The sequence below is a fragment of the Papilio machaon genome, chromosome 23 (assembly GCF_912999745.1).
Source record: "Papilio machaon chromosome 23, ilPapMach1.1, whole genome shotgun sequence".
Classification (NCBI taxonomy): Eukaryota; Metazoa; Arthropoda; class Insecta; order Lepidoptera; family Papilionidae; genus Papilio; species Papilio machaon.
Window position 1 is genome coordinate 2,054,051 of NC_060008.1, and position 20,611 is coordinate 2,074,661.

Below are 20,611 nucleotides of genomic sequence, written 5' to 3' on the forward strand. Positions count from 1 at the left end.
TTAACCGATTAAGTAAAAATTACAGGATTAGGGTAGTTGCATTGTAACTGTATTTGCAACACACGTGTTAATAAATAAATTAATTTGACTTATAATAGTATATTTAAACTTATTTTATTTTTTATTTGGATAACAGTTTAGTAACTAAAAAAAAAATAAGGTAGGTACTTTTTTAATTAATTCAGTTTAAGTTTTTGTAACATAAAGAGACGCTGTTTTGATATCTCGGTTCTTGAAAATGATTCAACTATTTTTGAGGGTTCAGATTGTTTCTTGTTTTAATTATTTTTTTATATTGATCGTAAATAGATGCAAAGTTCACCGTTCACGCGGCATGATCATTTCACCGGGAACGATAACGTATTTAATTACATTATAAATTGCCCGACACACTTCTCGAGACTGATAACAAACGCCGACGGCGCCGAATGCACATAAAACGTAGTGAAATGACGGATGTGGACATGCCATGATACAAACTAGTGTATGATTGTAAAACGGCGCCCTTTTCTCCAACCAATGTTATGGTAACAGACCACGGGCCAGTGACCCTTCAAACGCTGATGAGCCATAATTAATCGGCCGGCACATACCTAAACACGACGGGCATGGCGCTGTCCACGCGCCGCGAACTCCAAAAACACGTTCAAAAACGCACTTTGTTTAACACAACACGCACGTTACATTCTCGTTATCACACACTGTCGTCGCTTGTTGCACTCGCGATGCACGTTATGTTGTACACTCATTATTTTGTTTATCGCCGGCAGTCGTCGTTCGGAATCGGGCGGCGGGCATGAAGCGAACCACAACCGTCCGAGAGCCGCGAGTCTACTGCAAACAACAATGGTGCGACGCGCGCGAGAACGAGCCGACACTCACACCGGCTCAGAGACTCACGCACACAGGCGCGCGGCCGTGCACCGACATGCGCATATAAAAAACCAACGATCGGTATGCAGACGTTCGGTTTGAGCAGGTCCTCGGCTTGACGCTGTTTTCGTCTGCGGTTCGGGGTGACCAGTATGCATTAAACGTTTCCCAAAACAATTAAAAAAAATAATTTTTGTTTAAAACTAAAAATAAGATTATTAATTAGAGTAGTTAATTTAGTTTAAAATTGTGTTACTATTGGATATTGATGAATTAAATTTTTAACGTATTCACCCAAATTTAATTAATTCAACTTATAAAAATATTTAATTCAGGAATGATTAACGCAAATACCAAGGTATTAGCTTTATTCTTTGATAAATCGACTTTGGTAGTTTCGTTACATAATTTTACTAGAATATGATAATAAAATTATAAAAGTCAAATTTTTGTAAATCTAGATCAAGAAAAGTAAAAGCAAAATTACTATTTAAAATTTTAATTACATGACAGACTTTTCTTGGCATCTTCGTATATATTGTAATTTAATCAAACAATATTTTACCCAATTCTAAGTAAAATTTTAGCATATAGCAACATTAAAAACAAAAGAACGGCAGTCAGCGAACCTTGAGTGGGCAGGCGATACGATTCGAGCCTGCGCCCGAGTCCGCGCGCCATGTTGCCAGCGCCGGGAAGGAGACGCCGCGCTACAATCATCACGCCGTCCCGCTCTCTCGCTTGTTAGCGTTATTGCGTGCCGTAACTATACTCGTCAGCGACTGTACCACACACCCACACGCACATATTGTTATCTTACACAAAATTTATAACGAGCAGGTCGGATTTGGTCTCGGCCGCGGACACTCCTAAATTCTTTGCGGAAGGATTTCTTTTTTTCGATTCTTACGCCTTTTGGTCGAGCTTCGGGCAATATTAAATTATACTGGTGGCTAATTCATAGTTTGTTTAGCTTTCGGTTCGTAATTTTGGCGGCACTGTATCATTTGCTTGGAGACGGATCTCCAATGGCTGCTAATTACACTCAATTATTATTAGTATAGGAATCATAATTCCATATTTGAATTGATATTTAAATATTTTTTTGTTGAGAAGTGAAATTAGTGCTATAGGTGTCATTTATTTTGTGTTCAATAAATGTTTGTTTAAAAAGTAAACTATGGAATGAAGAGTAAATTTTCTTTGATTACAAAATTAAAAAAAATTAAAACATTCGAGAATCTGAAACTTGTGTAGTGTTTATAATATTGACTAACAAGTTGTGGTTTCGAATCCAATAGGCTATTGTTTTAATTCTGCACCAATCATAAGATTAGTTTGAATGTAATACTTATGACTAGGTTTAGGTATCATAGAACGACTTATTTGTCCGGTGTTTATAAAACAGATGTACGTTGCCATGTCATGCGTGATAAAATGTAAAAGCGATAAGATTGTAAGAATCTACCCACTGTAGGGTTCCAATAACAACAAGGCTAAAGCTACAATAAGCTTATTGTTTCGTGTTAAAATTTCAAATATTCATATCAACTAAAAGCCTTTATTAATTACAGATGTCCACCGAGTCCAATCAATGTTCCCGCCAAAATGTTATAGTCCGCAAACTTGTGGTATCCAAAGCATCGACGAATAGAGTGACAGATAAAATCAATAGAACAATTTTGCAAAACAAATAAATAAAATAATACGTGCTAATAACTTCCATATCCCAATTTTTATATAGTATTTTGAATATAGTAAAATTTCAATTATGAATATTGTCACACTAAATTAAGGGATATTTTAATAAAAAAATATTTTTATATTAAAAAGTGAGTCGCAACACAAAAATTTATTATAGTTAAAAAAATAGCGGAAATTGTTCGTTAATTTTCCTGCCTAAATATATTTTGCGTAGGATGGTTTACGTGAATTGATTTATAAAACAGATAAGTGACAATTTGTCAGTTGCAAAATAAAGATAAAAATATTAAATATTATATTTAAATTATATAATCGCTACTTGACACGTATTTTCTTTTTAAAACTCACATCCGCTATAACCTAAAATAAAGCGTCAGATTATAAACTGTCGGAGTTGGTTGATGTCATTGCAACGGTCCAAAATAAAGTACCATATTTAATTTCAATGGTGAACTTATTTAAATAAAAAACAATTGAAAATTATGAAAATATATTGAACCTTTTGTTTGTCACTAGCTTTTCCCTCAACAAACAAGAAACACTAGTCAGGTGAATCACTTTATTAAATTTACATAGTACATATTTCTTTTCTTAATTAAGTTTGATTTTTAAAATAAAAATCATTAATAATATTTGCACAATGATTCAAAATGTATAATCATTTATAAATATTTATTAGCGGTCGTTGAAAAATGTGTTTCATAATTATTAAATAATTTAATAAGCGAATTTATTGTGTAATATCATGAGTGCGAAAACTTATTTTTTACGACTGATAAATAAAATAAACTATCATTAGTGGCAACACCATTGAAAAGAAAAGAATACAATTTTTATTTAAAACTGCTAAAATATACAAACAAAAATATTTTATCTATTTATATTATTAAAATATTTGTGAAAAATACTTTTTTAAAGCAAAAGGCAAATGAGCAAACGAACACTTGAATTCGCCAAAATAGCGAAGTGATCGTTGCCCATAGACATTTGCAGATGCGTTGCCCTTTCCCAACCCTTGTAGGAAAAGGTTGGGACGAAGAAGAGGGCTTAAATTAGGCCTCCGGTAATTAATAAACCAAAATCAATACTTATTTGACTTAGTTAACTAAAATGTAATAAAACGTGTTAAATTATGAATGTGCTTATTACAAAAATCAATCAATTGCATAACTTTATATGTTTGAATATCACGGTAACAAAAATTACGAAATTGTAACATGATTCGCAGAAAGCATGACTAATGTAATATCTTGACACCGTATTTAATTGCTAGTGACATAAAAGTATCTAGGTATAAGAAAGTAGGTAGTTATATCAAGTAATTTTTTTAACAGAGCGTTGAATTTTGTCACCCAAAAAATTATTATGATTATTTTTTTCAATTATTATCTTTATTTTATATTTATATTTTTTGGTATTTCAGAAACATACAGTTAAAATCATAATAAATAATATTAAATAATAAAAATTTCATTTCTATTCCTCTCATTTCTCATTTTTGACAGCAACAAATAAAAATCAATATGGCGGTTAAAAAAGTAGCGAAACAATACTTTGTAATTAATCTGTATTAGGTAAGGTTTATGATTTAGTAGCATGATTTCTGTACGAAATAAATTTTTATCATCCGTATAATATTGCTGCTAATTTTATAAAAAGAGCTTCGAATATTTGAAAAGTATTCTTTTGACTACTTTCAGGGGTACCAACAATGAACATATTATGTAATGCGTTCTGCGACGAGATAAAAATATTTAATTTGGAATGTACCATATACATAGTTAGTTACATTATGTAAAATGTGTCATATATCATGTGAAATTTGTACATTAAGTTTAAAAATAGAACAATTGTTGTTGTTTATTTTGTGTAAAATATTTCAACACTTTACTAAAAACAACCATTGTTGTTTTACCGGTATTAGTTAAAAAAACAATGTGTGTGTTTGTGAAAAATAGTTTTACTTTTTAACTGAATTTATCTTTTTACCAGTAGCGAAAAGAAACATATTAATTTCGAAATAATGCTGCACGAAGGTAAAGTAACATTTACGATGTTTTATGATGGATAAGTGTAGAAACTTAAAATGTTTCGTAACACACTACGTTAGTTACGTTAATAAAGTGGTATAAAAACATGCAAAATTAACACAATTCTTCAAAATAATAAGTAGAAAATTGACAGTGTTGTATTTTTCATTTTGTTCATTCTTGACAGTCGAATTAATTCAACGAATTATTTGTGTACGATTTAATACTGGAAGATTTTACGAAAAAAAAAACACCATTGCAATATCATCAATGTTTATCAAAGTTAGGTCTTAAGATAGGTATATTTCGACTCGGCAACAAAATGTTCATTGAAAAACGACACTATCGACGGTGTTCTGTAATCTAACACCGCTAGTCAGCGATTTGTTGTAACCAATTTGCTTGGCACATCATGTTATTTATAATAGTAGGTTATGTTATTAAAAGTTATTTTTATATATGTAACTTTGGATTAGAATTCTAAGGAGCTTAAGAAAAAGTTATACATATCTACCTAGATAGAGATAGAAAATTACTAGTACGCGTAAGTATACCTACCTATAGTTCTATGAAAATGGGAGAAGAGACATGATATACCAAATGGTAACCCGTAATTTAGTCATCAAGCACTATTTCAATAAAACAATGTAATCTACGAAATTTAAATAAATCAAAACGATTGCTTTTTCTGTTTAAAATAAATAAAAGGCAAAGCTTTTTAAGGTTCCTAGCGCCATCTGTTTAAAAATATACAAGTATTGCTTTCTATTTTTAAGGACGTATTATAGATGTCGTTGTAAACCAAGTGAACGGTATTCTGCCCTCTAGCGGAATATACACATATATACATTAACTTCTTTAGTTATGTTTTTACTTTTTAACAATAGAGGTCGCACGTTAATGCTTCATTGAAGTATTGGAGTTAACGCGTATTTGCTTACACTTGGCAAACGGGCGTATAAATTTAAAAAATCACATTGTTTTTTTTTTAATTAGTAAATTTATATATAATAATATATAAATTCGGTATAAACGTACCAAAGTATAATACAGTCTTTATTGTACATAATTTTAATATTAATGTCTTATAAATTTAAATGTACGACAAAAAAGGCAACATTTAAAGCGTTTGCTATTTTCATAATGGTAACAGGACTACAAAAAATAAAAATCGCTTAATTAAAAGCAAAAAATTATGTTTATAAGATGTGAAAATTATACTAAATACATCCTATATCCTTTTTTCAATTATGTTTAATTATATTAAATAGCTATTAAAATATGTTGACTACTAAAATACTACTTGTCCTATTATTTACATTTATTACGTCCGGTTAAGAATATTTACGAAAATAATTATTATCCCAATGTTATAAACGTTTAAATTATTTTTTTAATTTATACTCATTCGCTAGCTTTCAATAACAAACGATTTAAGCAAGACTTAATAGTCTCTCTTCTTACGTTAGTCGGTTTAATAAAGGAAAAATTTAATAACTGTCCTGATTAACAGACATTTATAACTACATCCTATAACACTCCACATAAGATTAAGAATCGAATGTCGAAATTAGTGAAAACGAACGTAACGCCTTTTTTATATTTCATTCATCATTCATCCTTCGTCATATTTCATATTTCTAGACATTCGACAAATTTTTGATTGCTTACCACTGAAATATTACTTTTTACTTATGACGAAAATTAATTAATATTCAAGGATAACCGGCGCTGTGTTAACAACTACGCCGTAGATAACTTGTCTTGAACATCCAATGACTTTCGACCTTTGAAACAACGATCTCGGAAGATTCCCCTACTTTATAAATAACTAAAGGATTCACGTAAAAACATCGTGATACAACCTGCACATATCTGCGAATAAATTCAAAGATATATGTGTAGTCAACGAACGCAGTGCTAACGTGATTGACTATGGCCTAGTTACCTATCTCGGGTAGGTGCCGACATACGAGTTGACAATTCCACGTATCACATTTAGAAATTAATTATACAGTCCAATCAGTGTGTCTAGTAAGAATATTTGGGACAATCGACTTCATATCGTCTTCGTCAATTACGTCAAAATTGGTATGAGATTTTTGGTGTGCTTTACGCCCGATAGCGGCGATGCAGAAATTTTAATGTATATTTTTTATTACGATACAATGGGAATTGTCACAAATATTTGTGCTAGGCCCAATGATCGATATTATTCTAGCTTATTTAGGTTTCTTATTTACCTAGGTTCGACTGTATCTCTTACTAATATTATAAATGCGAAAGTTTAGATGGAAGGATGTTTGTTAAAAGGTATCTCCGGAACGACATCTCGGTTTGCAGTAGTCAGTAGTAGTCACCGTGTGCAGTTACTGTAAAATCTTTTTTTTTTTTTTTTAATAAAATATGAGTAGTATTGGAGTCAAGTGGCATTTAATATTTGTGTATAAGTATACAAGGCGACTGACGCGGCCCGTAAAGCTCCCTCTGTGTACAGTCGAGTTTGAAAGTCGAAGCAGCGGTTACAAACTGTTGGATCATTTTTACAACTAACACATCTGATGCAGTGAACTTTATTGAATCTTGTCGCAACTTTGAGGAGTGCTATCGCCGCTTACCTCTCTATCTTATGTCAGTTTATTTTAATTTAATCTAAGTTACGATTTATTGTTAATGTTTTGTATTCATTAAATTAAATCTCTTTAGAATGTGTTGGTATTGAGATTGTTTTACGGTCTACTTTTTTTTTCAAAGGTTTATTTAATTTTACTTTACTCGTTACTTTTACTTGTCTCATGATAATGAGGTCAGAAATATATTTTGAATCTAGTTCATACATTTCTTTTTAAAATAGGAATAAATAATATATTAATATAATCAGATCATCATCATCATCATCAGCTCACTATACGTCCCCACCGAGGGGCTCGGAGCCTACCCCAAGTAAGGGGGTGACTAGGCCATAGTCAACCACGCTGGCCAAGTGCGGGTTGGTTGACTTCACACATATCATTGAATTTCTTCTCAGATATGTGCAGGTTGCATCACGATGTTTTCCTTCACCGTAAGAATAATCAGATATAGTAACTTATTTGTTAATTTTTCTTATGAATCAATTTTGTTATATAGAAAAAATTATGATTTCATAATATACCATCACTAAATGTGCATATAGGCTGCCTTTAATTTCTTTTAGTGTGTTTAGACCAAATTAATTAATTGCTTAACATAAAAATGTTGCGTACCCCTGACTCCGAGGAGGTGAGAGATGGAGGTGGTCGTCGGGTCTCAGTCGACCGTCAGCCGCGCGAACCTCCGAACGACTTTCACTCCACCACACGTAAAGGAACCTTCACAACGATATGCTGCGATAAAAAAACCTCACAAGTGTCAGTGTTGTGAATATAATTTAAAAAAAAAAAACTTTTTTTTTTGGAACACGATTATGATAGTGTCTTATTATGCTGCAGCCTAGATTAATAGTTGCTGGAAGTGTAAGTGTCAAAATGGGATTCAAGAACTTTTTCGTGGTGAAGACGAGCTTTTGGACAATTTTATGCGCGATCATTCTGAGCATCACTCTAGTGACATGTCAAGGTAAGGTTCTTTGTTAAGTTACGATCACAATCTTAAAAAGGTCTTATTGAGTAATTGAAAGATTATTTCAAGCAATTTATCGTTTGTAAATTTGCATAGACTCTTTCAGATTTTACATTTATATTTTCTGTGCCATTTAAAAAAAATATTATATTAATAGTACTGTATTTTTTATGTTTATTGCAAGAGGGCGCTGTCTTACCCTTATAAGTAAAGCTTAAAAGCTTTTTTACTTATGGTTGTAAAAGACATCAACGCGTAACCTTCGCTTACATCACTCGTTTTAAGTTAAACATGTGATGGCTTTATTCTAGATCTTTCTTTGTATTTTATAGAAATAAATGTTATCAGAAAATTGGTAATTTGCATATTAATATGAATATAAATTTTCCAAAAAAATAATTACGTGCAAAAATTACTTAAATATGAAAGGAAAATGTAATACTCTTTTGATAATATCAAAATGAAAACTTTAATATTTTGCAAATATTTCTTCATCGTTCTGCATCTCAAGTGACGAAACTTGAACGTGTTAAAGTCTGTTACACACTTTCAGTTTTAACTGAACAGTTGAACTACTCAACTAAAATGACTTTAGGTAAAATTGAGAAGACAGTTTAATTCTCAGTTTAAATTTTATCCACACAAGCGATTAAACTGTACAGTCCGACTATTCAAAATTGTGGATTTAAAACTGAAGGTGTGTAGGGGGCTTAATATGCTTATGACTCAGTGATATAAGTTTTAAGAATACTTAATAATGTCAAGGTGTTGTTTTACGGTGTGATGAGTTTTGCTGAAAATGAAAGGAAAATTTACGTTAAATTGCATTGCTTGTAGTTCCGTAATGATGAAAGTCTGATAGTTAACCGTGTGTTTCTACAACCGAACACCTGTAAAACCAATAGATGTCGCTCGCTACTTCGTCCGTGCGAAATTAAAAAAAATTAGTAACCTATGTGTTCTTAAATACTATGTTATACATCTGTGTCAAACAGCAAGATCCGTTTATCTGTTCTGGAGATATAAAGTAAATATCAAACAACTATCCATCAAACTTTCGCATTTATAATTAGTAAGATTGTTTATTGTTGTCTATGTTTTTTTCAATGAGAATGAGAGGGAAGACAATGTATTTCCTTCGAGTTGTATCGTCTTTTTAAAAATAGAATATCGACTAAAAAACCAATATTACGTTCGTCAATGTTTTTTAATATACAGATAGAAAAACAACTATTTGACCTCTGGATTAAAATACGCAATATTTTCCTCAAAACGAGTTATTCGAATTAATTGAAATCGAATACAAAATAATACGAAAACATTTGTTTTAGCAAATGTAATTTAGGTATAGATGAAAATGTCAAGTCACTACGCAGTGATATTTTTAAAGCGTAATTCTACTAAAGGCAACTAGGCCCTGACCATATGTGTTGATCATTAAATCACTTAGGTATTTATATATATAAGGGGCTTCATTTGACCCCTATATCGTAAGCGCTTGTGCAAGCGGTGAGCGGTCAATATGGCAAATGTCATTTGCGGTTGAATATCCATTCGCTTTTGAATACAGAGAATAAAGCTACTAGATAAATATAATTATATGATTATCTTGTAATAATCCATTACATATTTGTGTTCTAGATACATAGAAACTTTAACGACAGTTGTGACAATTTTCTTCGTAATTTTTACGTTAGTCTGTACAATTAATATCATTGAAGTATCCGTAAAAAATTTCAACATCAAAAAAAAATCATATTTCGTACATATGATGACGTGACTTTTAATGGAAGGTAGGTAATGAGTTCAGGAGAGACTTAGTCTATTTTTTTTAAAATAAATTCCGTGTTGAGGAAATCGCTGGCGACCACTGGTTATAAAACTAAATAAGTATATAAGCTATTGTATATCTTGTATTGAATCAGCTCTCAACTGTGTGAATTTTAAAACACGTGTACAGAAACATATGGTCATCTCTTTCATAATCTTCTATCATCTCTATCTCTAAACAGACATAACAATATGTTTCGTACATGTGACAGTGAAAGTTCACAGTTTGGTAAAGACAATTCCGTTCCCATTTATTTATCAGTAATTTAAAAGTTCGAAACACATTTGAAGTTTAATTCAATGTATTGACTTTTTTTTTGAATTAGCTTAACTTACAGCGTCAAATCCTGATAGATTCGGCAGATAGGCAACAGTCGCCTCGTTATTGTGGTGAATCCAGGTGGCCGTTTGCTCGTTTATTTGGTCACACTAAATGGAAGGTCCGTGATCTCTACTTACCCCTGGGTTACAGGCTTGAGTTGTTAGTCAGAGATGTTAGTTATATTACACTTTATACATAACTTTATAGAATTAATTATATTGCAATCAAGGTAACTTTATATTATATTATTCATAAAAGTAGGCCTATTATTTAATTCATATCTTGCAACTAATGTTAGGAATGTCATTAGTCTATAAAACAACGGAGCATTCAACATTTAATACTGAGATATTTATATATAAATCTGTAGATTAAATATAGTTGTATGTTGTTGTAATTGTAGTAATATTAAATCTAAAGCTGGGAATATGTACTATATATAATTATTGCTATCTCTATTTTTTTCAACAGCAATGAAAGGGATGGCGAAATTGACATAAATCAAGTTTTACGTCCAGTGGACATTCACCGTTACACGCGATTAATAACTTTGTAAAAAAATAATTTTTTAAATTATACATTTTTATTCGTATTTTTTACTAAATGTATCATTGTATAATTTTTTTTATTCGAATTATAATTTATAAGTAAGACATTTAACGAAGTTATCGTAAAAGCTAACATAAAAATATTTTCCCATCAGTTTTCACAATAAAACCGTTAATTGACTTGTACAAATATGCTAAGTAATAAAGAGTTAAGTTATCTCCGCACACACTTTGTAAGTTGTAAGCACATTGACTTAGATTCTACATCGCTAAGGGTGTGGTCCGACTGTTAGATGATTATGTATTATTTAAAAATTTTAAACAATTTCTAGTCCAAGGGAATATATAGTACGTAGTACTACACAGTTTTTAGTACACAGTTTTAATAATGGTAGAGTCCGTGTTAGCATTAGCTGTAGCACAAATAGTCCCCTCGTTTGGTTCAATATTACAAAACAGAAGACAGTCGTGTAGTGGAAGTAATTCCACGTTTCGACTGTCTTCTGTTTTCAAACAAACTTCAGACTTCTTCATTTTCAATCATACTCATATGAGAAAAGAGTGCTCGTTATTCCGTGTACAATAAAAAATTGTAGAATTTTCCAATGTTAATAGTAAATTATAGCAATTTAATAAAACCAATCTATTGATCTATAGTTTTACATAATACGTTCTGATTTAATATTGTCACACTGGACTAATTTTAAATGAGTAACGTATTGTAAAAAAAAAGTAAATTTATCGTCGCTGCAAATGGGACCGCACCATTTCTCGCGACACAAAAACCTGCAGTGAGTGGGTCAGGCGAGCGGGCGGGCCGACATACGGATGTCGATACAGGTTGTCTTTCAATATATATCTACAGCAGTTTACACTGTCAAGATACTTGTATAAAAACATTGCGTTTGTTTTAAAAACAAGCTGTTACAATTTTTTTTAAGTCCTTTGTAATAGTGAATTCACATTCACAAATTCACATCACATTTCTTGTTTTATTTTTAATTTAAGTGAGGAAAATGGTTAAAAAACGAATTTTATAAAGAAATTATATCTAGCCAGGTTTTACTAGCCGTGATAGTATTGTCTTGTTTCTTTTCTTTTGCGACTGCATTGTGAAAAGGAGAGCACTATGGTTTACTCCAATAGTAAAAAAATCTTACATCCTTATCAGTTATGCCACATTTGATAATCTAAAGTTTAAAAAAATTTAATAAAAAAGTAGTGTTAAAGAAAAAGATAAATTAAATGACAAAACATCTTGTATTACAATTTAGAATATGGACGTTCCACGTTTCACTTTTTAATAAATTAAAAATTTAAAAATTTGTTATATTAAAATTACAAAAATTAAGTTGAAATATCTAAGAGATGTCTTTTATGCAAAATGCAAATTTACCATTAATTTTGCTTTAAATAACCTGGATAAAATTCGCAGACAGGCTTCTGTATATTGCTTTCAAATAGTCGGGTCATTTGAGAAGCTGGTTCATTCACCTATTGCCTGTTGGTCACGGCTCAGTACTTTGTACTGAGAGCAATTACTAAACTTGTTATCATTACAATCATCTGTTTTGAGATATAATGTATTTATTTTTATATTACGCTAGCTGTCGCCCGCGACTCTGTCCGCGCGGCGTTAAAAAAATTAATAATTAGCTTATGTGTTCTTCCAGAGTATGTTCTACATCTTCTTCCGAGACACCTTCAAACAAACATCCATTAATCCATCCATCCATCAAAACATTCACATTAATAATATTAGTAAGATTGGTCCATCGAAAAAACTATATAGAAATGTTCTTTGCAAGTAATATTGTCATAAACTTGTCAATTTATGATCGCATATTTTATTTTTTGGAAAAATATTAACACAGTATTGTCATAGACAAGTCCGAACAATTACGCATTAATTCCACACAAAGAAAGAAGGCAAAAACTACACATATCTTAGTTACAATAGTAAATATTTTTAAAAAATTTAATTAATAACAATAAAAAAATATTATGAATAAATTTTACAATGTTATTATTATATTCTGATGCAATAAAATAAAATAGATAGTAATCATTATCACAACTTTGATAGTTGTCTTAACTTTCACAATCTCCGAAAGGTCAAGCCTGCGTATGTGAGCGTGAAATACAGTTGCGGAAAACCGCGGTGTTCGCGTATGCTTCGCCTCTTATTACAAATAACCAATTAGGAAGCAGTGAGTTGCCTAAACAAGTTGCTTTGTCATAGCCATTGGGTTGTTGTTCCGCGTTGTCTCAATGTGTGCAAAACGTTCAAACGACGGTAGCTTTGAAGTCGTAACACCGACAAATTCCCTGATTGTACGTGTGTGTACGATGGACGCTAGTGATCCGGACTTATAGACTTTCTAATTTTTCGATTTGCTTCGTCTCGACTATTCGCTGTAGTTTTTTGTTTGGTTACTAAAGATAACACGTGTATTTTATTATTCTTAGAACTTGTACGCTAAAAGACTTCTTTAACGAAGTCTTCTTTAATATTTCGATATTTCCATTTGATATAACTCATATTTCGTAAGGATAAACTATGGACAAGTGATGTTGACCTCACATAGCCATCTTGTTAAGCAATATTTATCTTAGACTAACTGAAATTAAATACTAAGTGGAGAAATATATGACATAAATCTGTGGAATATTTAGTTTGCTTGTAATTTAATTACTAGAATAGATATAAATTGTATCTATATTCCAATGATCTACAAAAACAGACATTTGATAACTCGTTAACTGAGAGAAGTTATGAAATCAAAACTTAGTATCATTAAGAGAAATGTAGGTTGAAAAATTCATTGAAAAGAATCCGTGTCAAGCCGAGGCATCATAATTTGGTCAAATGACAATTGTTGACTGTAAATGGTCACATGACGTCACGTCACGTCACGACCACGTAATATGTCGGAAGTGTCATTGTGAAGTAATATGCGTCTCTTTCACAAGTTATATCACTTGTTTGTAAAGGTTATTACTATAATTCGACATACTTAATTTGTTCCTTTTGTTTGAGTGAATGTGTACTAAAAATTGTTATACGTAACAATTTTTTTTATTGAAGATGGAAATGCTAGTAAAAATATTTCTCGCTATATGAAATAACTAGCTGTCGCCCGCGACTCCGTCGGCTCGGAATTAAAAAATGTTCTATATCCATGGCAAATTTCATCCAGATCCGTTGACGCGTTCTGAAAATATCCTCAAACAAACATCCAGTAAGATTTTCTTTCAATATTAATATTATTCAGTTTCATCAAAAAAATTATAATCAACTGGCTATCGACCGCGACTCTGTCTAAGTTCTACATCTATGCCAAATTCCATTGAGATCCGTTCAGCCGTTCGGAAGAGATACCTTCAAACAAACATCCATCCCTTCATCCAAATATTCACATTTATAATATTAATAAGATTGGAAATCCTGATATATATTTTAAATAACAATTACAAATACAGACAATAAAATATTTCCTTGATATATTTTTCTAGAATGCCGTGTGATAATTTTATATGGGCAATGTCAAACTATAATTAAGGCGATCAGGAAATGCATGATTGGAGGCAATTTAACCGCTTTGTTAACCGAATAACCGATCAAGGTCATCCAAAGGTCATTTACGTATCCGTACCGGTTTCCTGTTCAATGAATATATGAAATTGTACCGAATTTAAAAATACTATTATATACTTTGATATGGAACTAGGTTAATTATTTTTTCAAGTTCTTTAATGAGGTTTTATGCTTCAATAAGCAATTTTAATAACTTCATTGAGCTATTAAGAAACAAGTGTCACATTTCAACGAACTTATTTTTATATGCAACATATAAAAATTGTACGCATACAAAAGTATATCGTTTTCCACAGTAAGGTAGCACAAAAACAGTGTGATAGATTTGCAACACGGATGCTTCATTTCTAAATATGTTGCGACTGTATGTGGAAATGTAAATTAAATTAATGAGTCAAAAACAATTAGTTGCTAACATTTCGTCAAGAACAGTATTACTTGCGTAACGTTTGTATTGTTTAACTCAACGTTACGGTTAATGACCTTGGTCTAGTATGCGTAAAGTTAACAGATTAACATAATTACATATATGTTATATACATAAACATTTCTAGTAGTATAGTGCCATCTAAAATTTACGGTACTTTAGTATTTCCCAAAAGACACTTCAAATATAATTTCAAGAATTAGTGAAACGTAGAGATGAGGGAATACTTTCTTAAGTTAATTTTTTTCTTACTCGATCTGCATTAGTCGAAGCGTGGTCTTTAATAGCGTGTAAACTTCTTTTACATCGCACTGTTAAATGCGAAATGATTTTTTATCTGATTGGTTGTTATTAAGATTAGAATGAATAAACAAATGCATTGTTAAATAGTTTAATCGTTTATAATTTGTGATTTTTTTATAAGCTTTGTTTACTTCGATTTAAACAGGAATGTAAAGTTTCATCTCAATCTTTAACCGGAAAGTGAATCTAATTTAATTTGCTAGATTTTATTACAAACATCGAGACAGGCGAAATTAAATAAAAGTTTGTAATTATTGATATTAAAAATACATCTCTTCTTTTATATTATGAAAAAGGTTGCAACGGTGCTATCAAATTCTTCTCATTTAATATTCAAAGTTACCAAACTTAAAAAATGTTATCTATGCGACATGGCAACCCTGGAGAATGAGATACTCTTTGATTACTATGTTTATTTTACTATGTTTTATGAATAGTAAAAAAATATTATTAATTAAATAGTTTAGCAGAGTTTTTTTTAGTAAAGTAAGTAAAATAATAATGGACTTTTATTTAATAAAAGTGATTAAAAAGAGTCATAACATTAAAAAAAACATATGCGAATCACAACACAAAAAAATGTGTTAAACAAAAAAACGTATATCGCATGTTATGACAGATGTGTGTAATTGTTGTGTACAGTAACAAATTGCGCTAATCTGTAATAGTTATTTAAGAGATTGTGAAGTGTAAGGTATAATTAAGAATGTTGCGGAACAGAATACCGCCAGCTCGAGGTGAGTGCAGCCGCGCGTGCGGACTAGTGCGTGGGAAACAAGCAAGCAATATTGCAACTTGTTTAATTCCATAAAGATTTATTACTACTTACTACCAATAGCAATTCACCCTTCGTTCTGCTTCAATCCCTGAGTAACATCTCACAACACACCTTAGTCTTTCTTTATAATATTATTTCTTCCAGATTATGTTCTACATCTGTACCAAATTTCATCAAAATCCGTTATCCCGTGAGATACCTTCTAACAAACATCCATCCATTTAAACTTCCGCATCTATATCTATATCTATATATATAAAAGAAAGATGTGTTAGTTACACTATTTATAACTAAAGAACGGCTGAATCGATTTGACTGAAAATTGGTGGGCAGGTAGCTTAGAACCAGGAAACGGACATAGGATAATTTTTTTTAGTTTTATTTAGTTCATGGTTTCTTTTATTTAATGCCTTATGAAACGTATGCATCCAAAAAATCTTTAATAAGTTGTAAGACGATAATAGTACAAACAACTAACGTAAGTTTTATTATGAGCGTATCATTGGGTTGAATTCGCTAGGGCCTACTTACTGCCTTTCTTAGTCAAGTGGAATTCACTTTCACCGCCGCTCCTAACAGATTGCTCGTTTGTCGACAAATCTGACTGACTGTATGGACTTGCTTTCGAATCGAGGAGGCCCGTGGATAGAATTTTTAATAAGAAAATTTTTGAATTTAAATGAATTTGACAAAATGTTCATAATGTGAAATTGACATATTTCTTTGCATGTTAGTATAAAAATTACATATAACTAGTTTTTTGTAATTTTTTATGACGCATATTTTTGATTTTTAAACAGTAAGTCGGATCAAATGTCTTACTTAATCCATGCAGTGTAAACTGTATGACTCATCTAATCTTCTGGGCATACACTTACCGCGGGTTTCTGAGACTAATATCTGTATAAAAAATATCGTCATCTCTGTCATTATTATTGACAAAATAAAGGTAACAATATGTTTTAAACGGAGATTTTGACCTCAGAGTCCCACGTATAGTCGTGTAATTAATATTTAAGAAGTCCCTTAGTGAATATTGGGTTGGAGAAATCTTCACTATGAAACTCTTGGCGATCAACTCAAATAATAAACTTGGAAGAATCTCACGCTTTAATCCGAATGAAAAATGAATTAAATGCATTCATAAAATCTTCAGAGTTAACCAAAAACAATGGATTACCTAATTTCAACAGCATTTATCAGAGAATTAAAATTACAAAGTAGGTATGTAGGTTACAAAATCAGGAATTGACACGCATTTTTCTTAAAACGGCAACAATGTTGTGTAAGTTTCAATTGAAACTTACATTACTGATATTTTTTGTGATGTCGCGTCGAATATTATATCACAGCGGCGAAACATTGAGACATTTGCGCAAATAGCGCAATAGAAGTGAACTGAGGTTCAATGATTCGGAAACTTCTAGAACATGTTGATAAACAAATTTAAACATATATTTTATATTCGTATTTATAAAAGTAACTTATAATATGCCCGCATATTTAAGCTACCTTACTATCTAAGTAAAAATAGGCACAGCGATAACCCGGAACAAACGCGGCTTGCGTACAAATAAATGTGTACGAAAAAAAAAAACATATTTCGTACATATTTATTTGCGTAGCTGATAAATAAAAACTAATTTTTCGTCTGTCTGTTCACAAGCCGCGTTTGTTCCAGGTTACCGTTGGGCCGATTTTTACTTTATTGGAATGGAAGCTCAATTTTATATGTCATATTTTCCCTGTCCTTTCTTTATCCTTTTAAAAGTTCTGTTTTTCTTATGTGTTGTGTTTAAATTGCTGTGTTTTTTTTGGCAAATGAGCAAGCGGTCACATGAATCCGTCGAAATACAGAATCGACCACTGCCCATAGACATCCGCAATTCCAGATGCGTTGCCTACTTTTTATCGATGGTTTTTTATTTCTTATTTTCGTAGGAACTATATATGTCAGCAATAATAAAAATAAGTTTATATAAAAAAAAATTGTAACACGCAATCAATGTAACAATATTTTTTATATTACAAAATAAACCTATAATAATCCGTTTCGTTTATGTTTCAGGTAAGTCCCTTCACCAGCACAAGGTGGTTGACATTTCAAATAAGGTATTTAAAATCAAACACGGACATATTGGCATTACGTCTCCTACATTGCGTGTATAACATGAATGTTGATATCAAACTTGTTTATTGACAGCGCAATGGACCTTGAACCCGCGACATTATTGTTAACGTTTACGTAGTCTAGGATCGTTGAATCGGTAAAAATTAAAAAGCTATTTTATTCTTGAATTATTCCAACTTATTATTGGTTATATTGGTTCGGTTTGATTTTGTAAATTGTACGTAGTTTTTATGCTCTTTCACTACCTATTTATAAATCCATAAAGGTATCTACATTTACAATTTATAGGAGACATTTATAGATTCTCAGAGTATCCGTGCGCAATCGACCTTTATAATTTAATTATAATATATATTTTTCTTATAATTTATATGAAATACATTCAAACTGATTATATATTAGCTGTCTCCCGCGACTCCATCTGCGCAGAATTACAAAAAAAAATTATTAAGTAGCCTATATGTTCTTCAGACATCTATACCAAATTTCATCGAGATCCGTTGAGCCGTTCTGGAGATACCTTCAAACATTCATGCATCCATCCATCTAAACATTCGCTTTTTTATTAATCAACTAGTGATGAATATTAAGATTTTTTTTTTATAAATTAACTAACTAACGTTTCGCAATCCCATGGCACGTTCAGAGATGAAGCCGAAAGATGGTACGCTGTTATATGTCTATCCCTGAATGCTCCCATATGATACTAAGACAGAAATACTGATAAATTAAAACAAAGAGCTGTATTCTGTCTGTAGTAAGTTTTCAACCCAATTGCATCATTAAATGTATTTCATCGAAATGGGTAGGAAATAAACGTCCCCGACTGTATGTCAAAGATAACGACGTAAAACAAACACGAGTGACGGACTGTTGAGATGACGAAATGCAATCGGCTTTCACTCGATGTGAAAGTAAACGGACATGATGCTGCCCTGCGGGTTTGCTTCCTCCTTTTTTTAGATACAAAGTTGTAACACAACGTATTGGAAAACATGATTACTTATATCTCGTTGTATGAAACCGCTAAAAAGCGGGATAATATTTCCAGGCTAATGAAAAATAGTTTTAATCTGTAGTAATAAATTAAATTATTGTATTATTCCCACACACGCACACATGAATGAATGAATGGCTGAACTGCCTCTGTACTAAATTACATGCACCTTGTTAAAGTAATTACGGGAGGCTGAAAACCAGCGTGGCCTTCAGTGACAAGCTGAAAGCAGCATCAGCTGAGCCTCTTCCCAAGAACTATTTTTTTCTTTCTCTTTTGTTGATATATTCTGTAAGTTTAATTTGTTTTGTTTTTGGTTCATGAACTTTTTTTATTTATTTATTTTATTTTGTGCAAATACTTTGGTAATGTACTTGTTCACAATAAAATTATGTCATTGCGTGTTATGTGACATATTTGCGTTCATTAGATTAGGTATTCTAAGATAGTATCAGCTCAGGGAGCGAATGAAAATGTCGGTGGCTATTTCACGCGGATGCTCTGGTCTGCGTGATGAAAACACTTTGCATAATGCACTATTGCAACGTTAAGTACACGCTATTGTAGAATTAGGGTTAAATTCGGGTATAGAGGTTAAGTATTCTGATTGTTGTTGACATGTTTAGGGTTCAGTTTTTGAGAGTCAAAATGGAGGGTGTACACAGACGAATTAAATTGTACCAATTACCAAAAAATATGCCTATTTTGTATGCATTCGCAACTGTTTATCTTATTGCCTACTAGCGGAATTTTTAGTATTAAATATAGCCTATGTTACTTAGAGATAATGTAGCTTTCTAATGGCAAAAGAGTTTTTTAAATCGTACCAATAGTTTTATATGAAAACAGAAATCTTTTCTCTTTGTAATACTATAAACGTTTGAGCTTAATGCTTTAAAATTGTTAATTCAATTAAATGGATTTGACGGAGGAGAGGATGCATAGGCGGAGGTAATATGTCCTCTTTCTGTGACATACCTCTTCTGTCGATTAAAAGTAAGCAACGCATCTACAATTGTGAATGTCTATGTGCAACAGTCGCTTCGCTATTTAGGAGTATTCAGTTGACCGCTTGCTCGTTTGCCACCTTGTTATATAAAAAAATGATGGGAAAAGTTTTAAGTTTAATTCACACTTAAGTACTAATTTTCTTTTCATTTTTAAACTCATTTGCTACTTCAACTTCAAATGATGTAATCCCTTTCAAGGTGTTCTTATAACGTTGCTCTTTCAAACAATGCCATTCACACACGACAATGAAGTTTGCATTGAGAAAAAAAAACACATTAATTGAATGTAACAGAGACAGTGTATTTCATGGTCCTAAAAGGATGTGTTGTTTATTTTATTTGTGAGAGTATTTTGTGAAAATCGTACTTAAAAAATAGACATAACATTTCGTATTTTTCGCATTAATTTAATCTTTGTATTTACATTAATAAATCCCATACCTTTTACTTGGAAGGAAAA

The 20,611-nt window shown here is 31.5% G+C and overlaps 2 protein-coding genes across 8 annotated transcripts in view; one reads left to right on the forward strand and one right to left on the reverse strand.

The window, feature by feature from the left end:
* LOC106719867 (protein pangolin, isoforms A/H/I/S) overlaps positions 1–969 on the reverse strand; it is a 134,040-nt gene extending 133,071 nt beyond the window's left edge. For all 5 annotated transcript variants that reach the window (XM_045683777.1, XM_045683776.1, XM_045683780.1 and 2 more), the window contains exon 1: positions 594–969. The gene's annotated coding sequence lies outside the window, so the exon portion shown is untranslated. The remainder of the gene's footprint in view (positions 1–593) is intronic.
* A 6,941-nt stretch (positions 970–7,910) lies between these two features.
* The window catches only part of LOC106720021 (mucin-17), an 81,123-nt gene continuing 68,422 nt past the window's right edge, over positions 7,911–20,611 (forward strand). For all 3 annotated transcript variants that reach the window (XM_045683669.1, XM_045683666.1, XM_045683668.1), the window contains exon 1: positions 7,911–8,204. In XM_045683669.1, the coding sequence (XP_045539625.1) occupies positions 8,069–8,204 (136 nt within the window). In that variant the 5' untranslated portion in view covers positions 7,911–8,068. The remainder of the gene's footprint in view (positions 8,205–20,611) is intronic.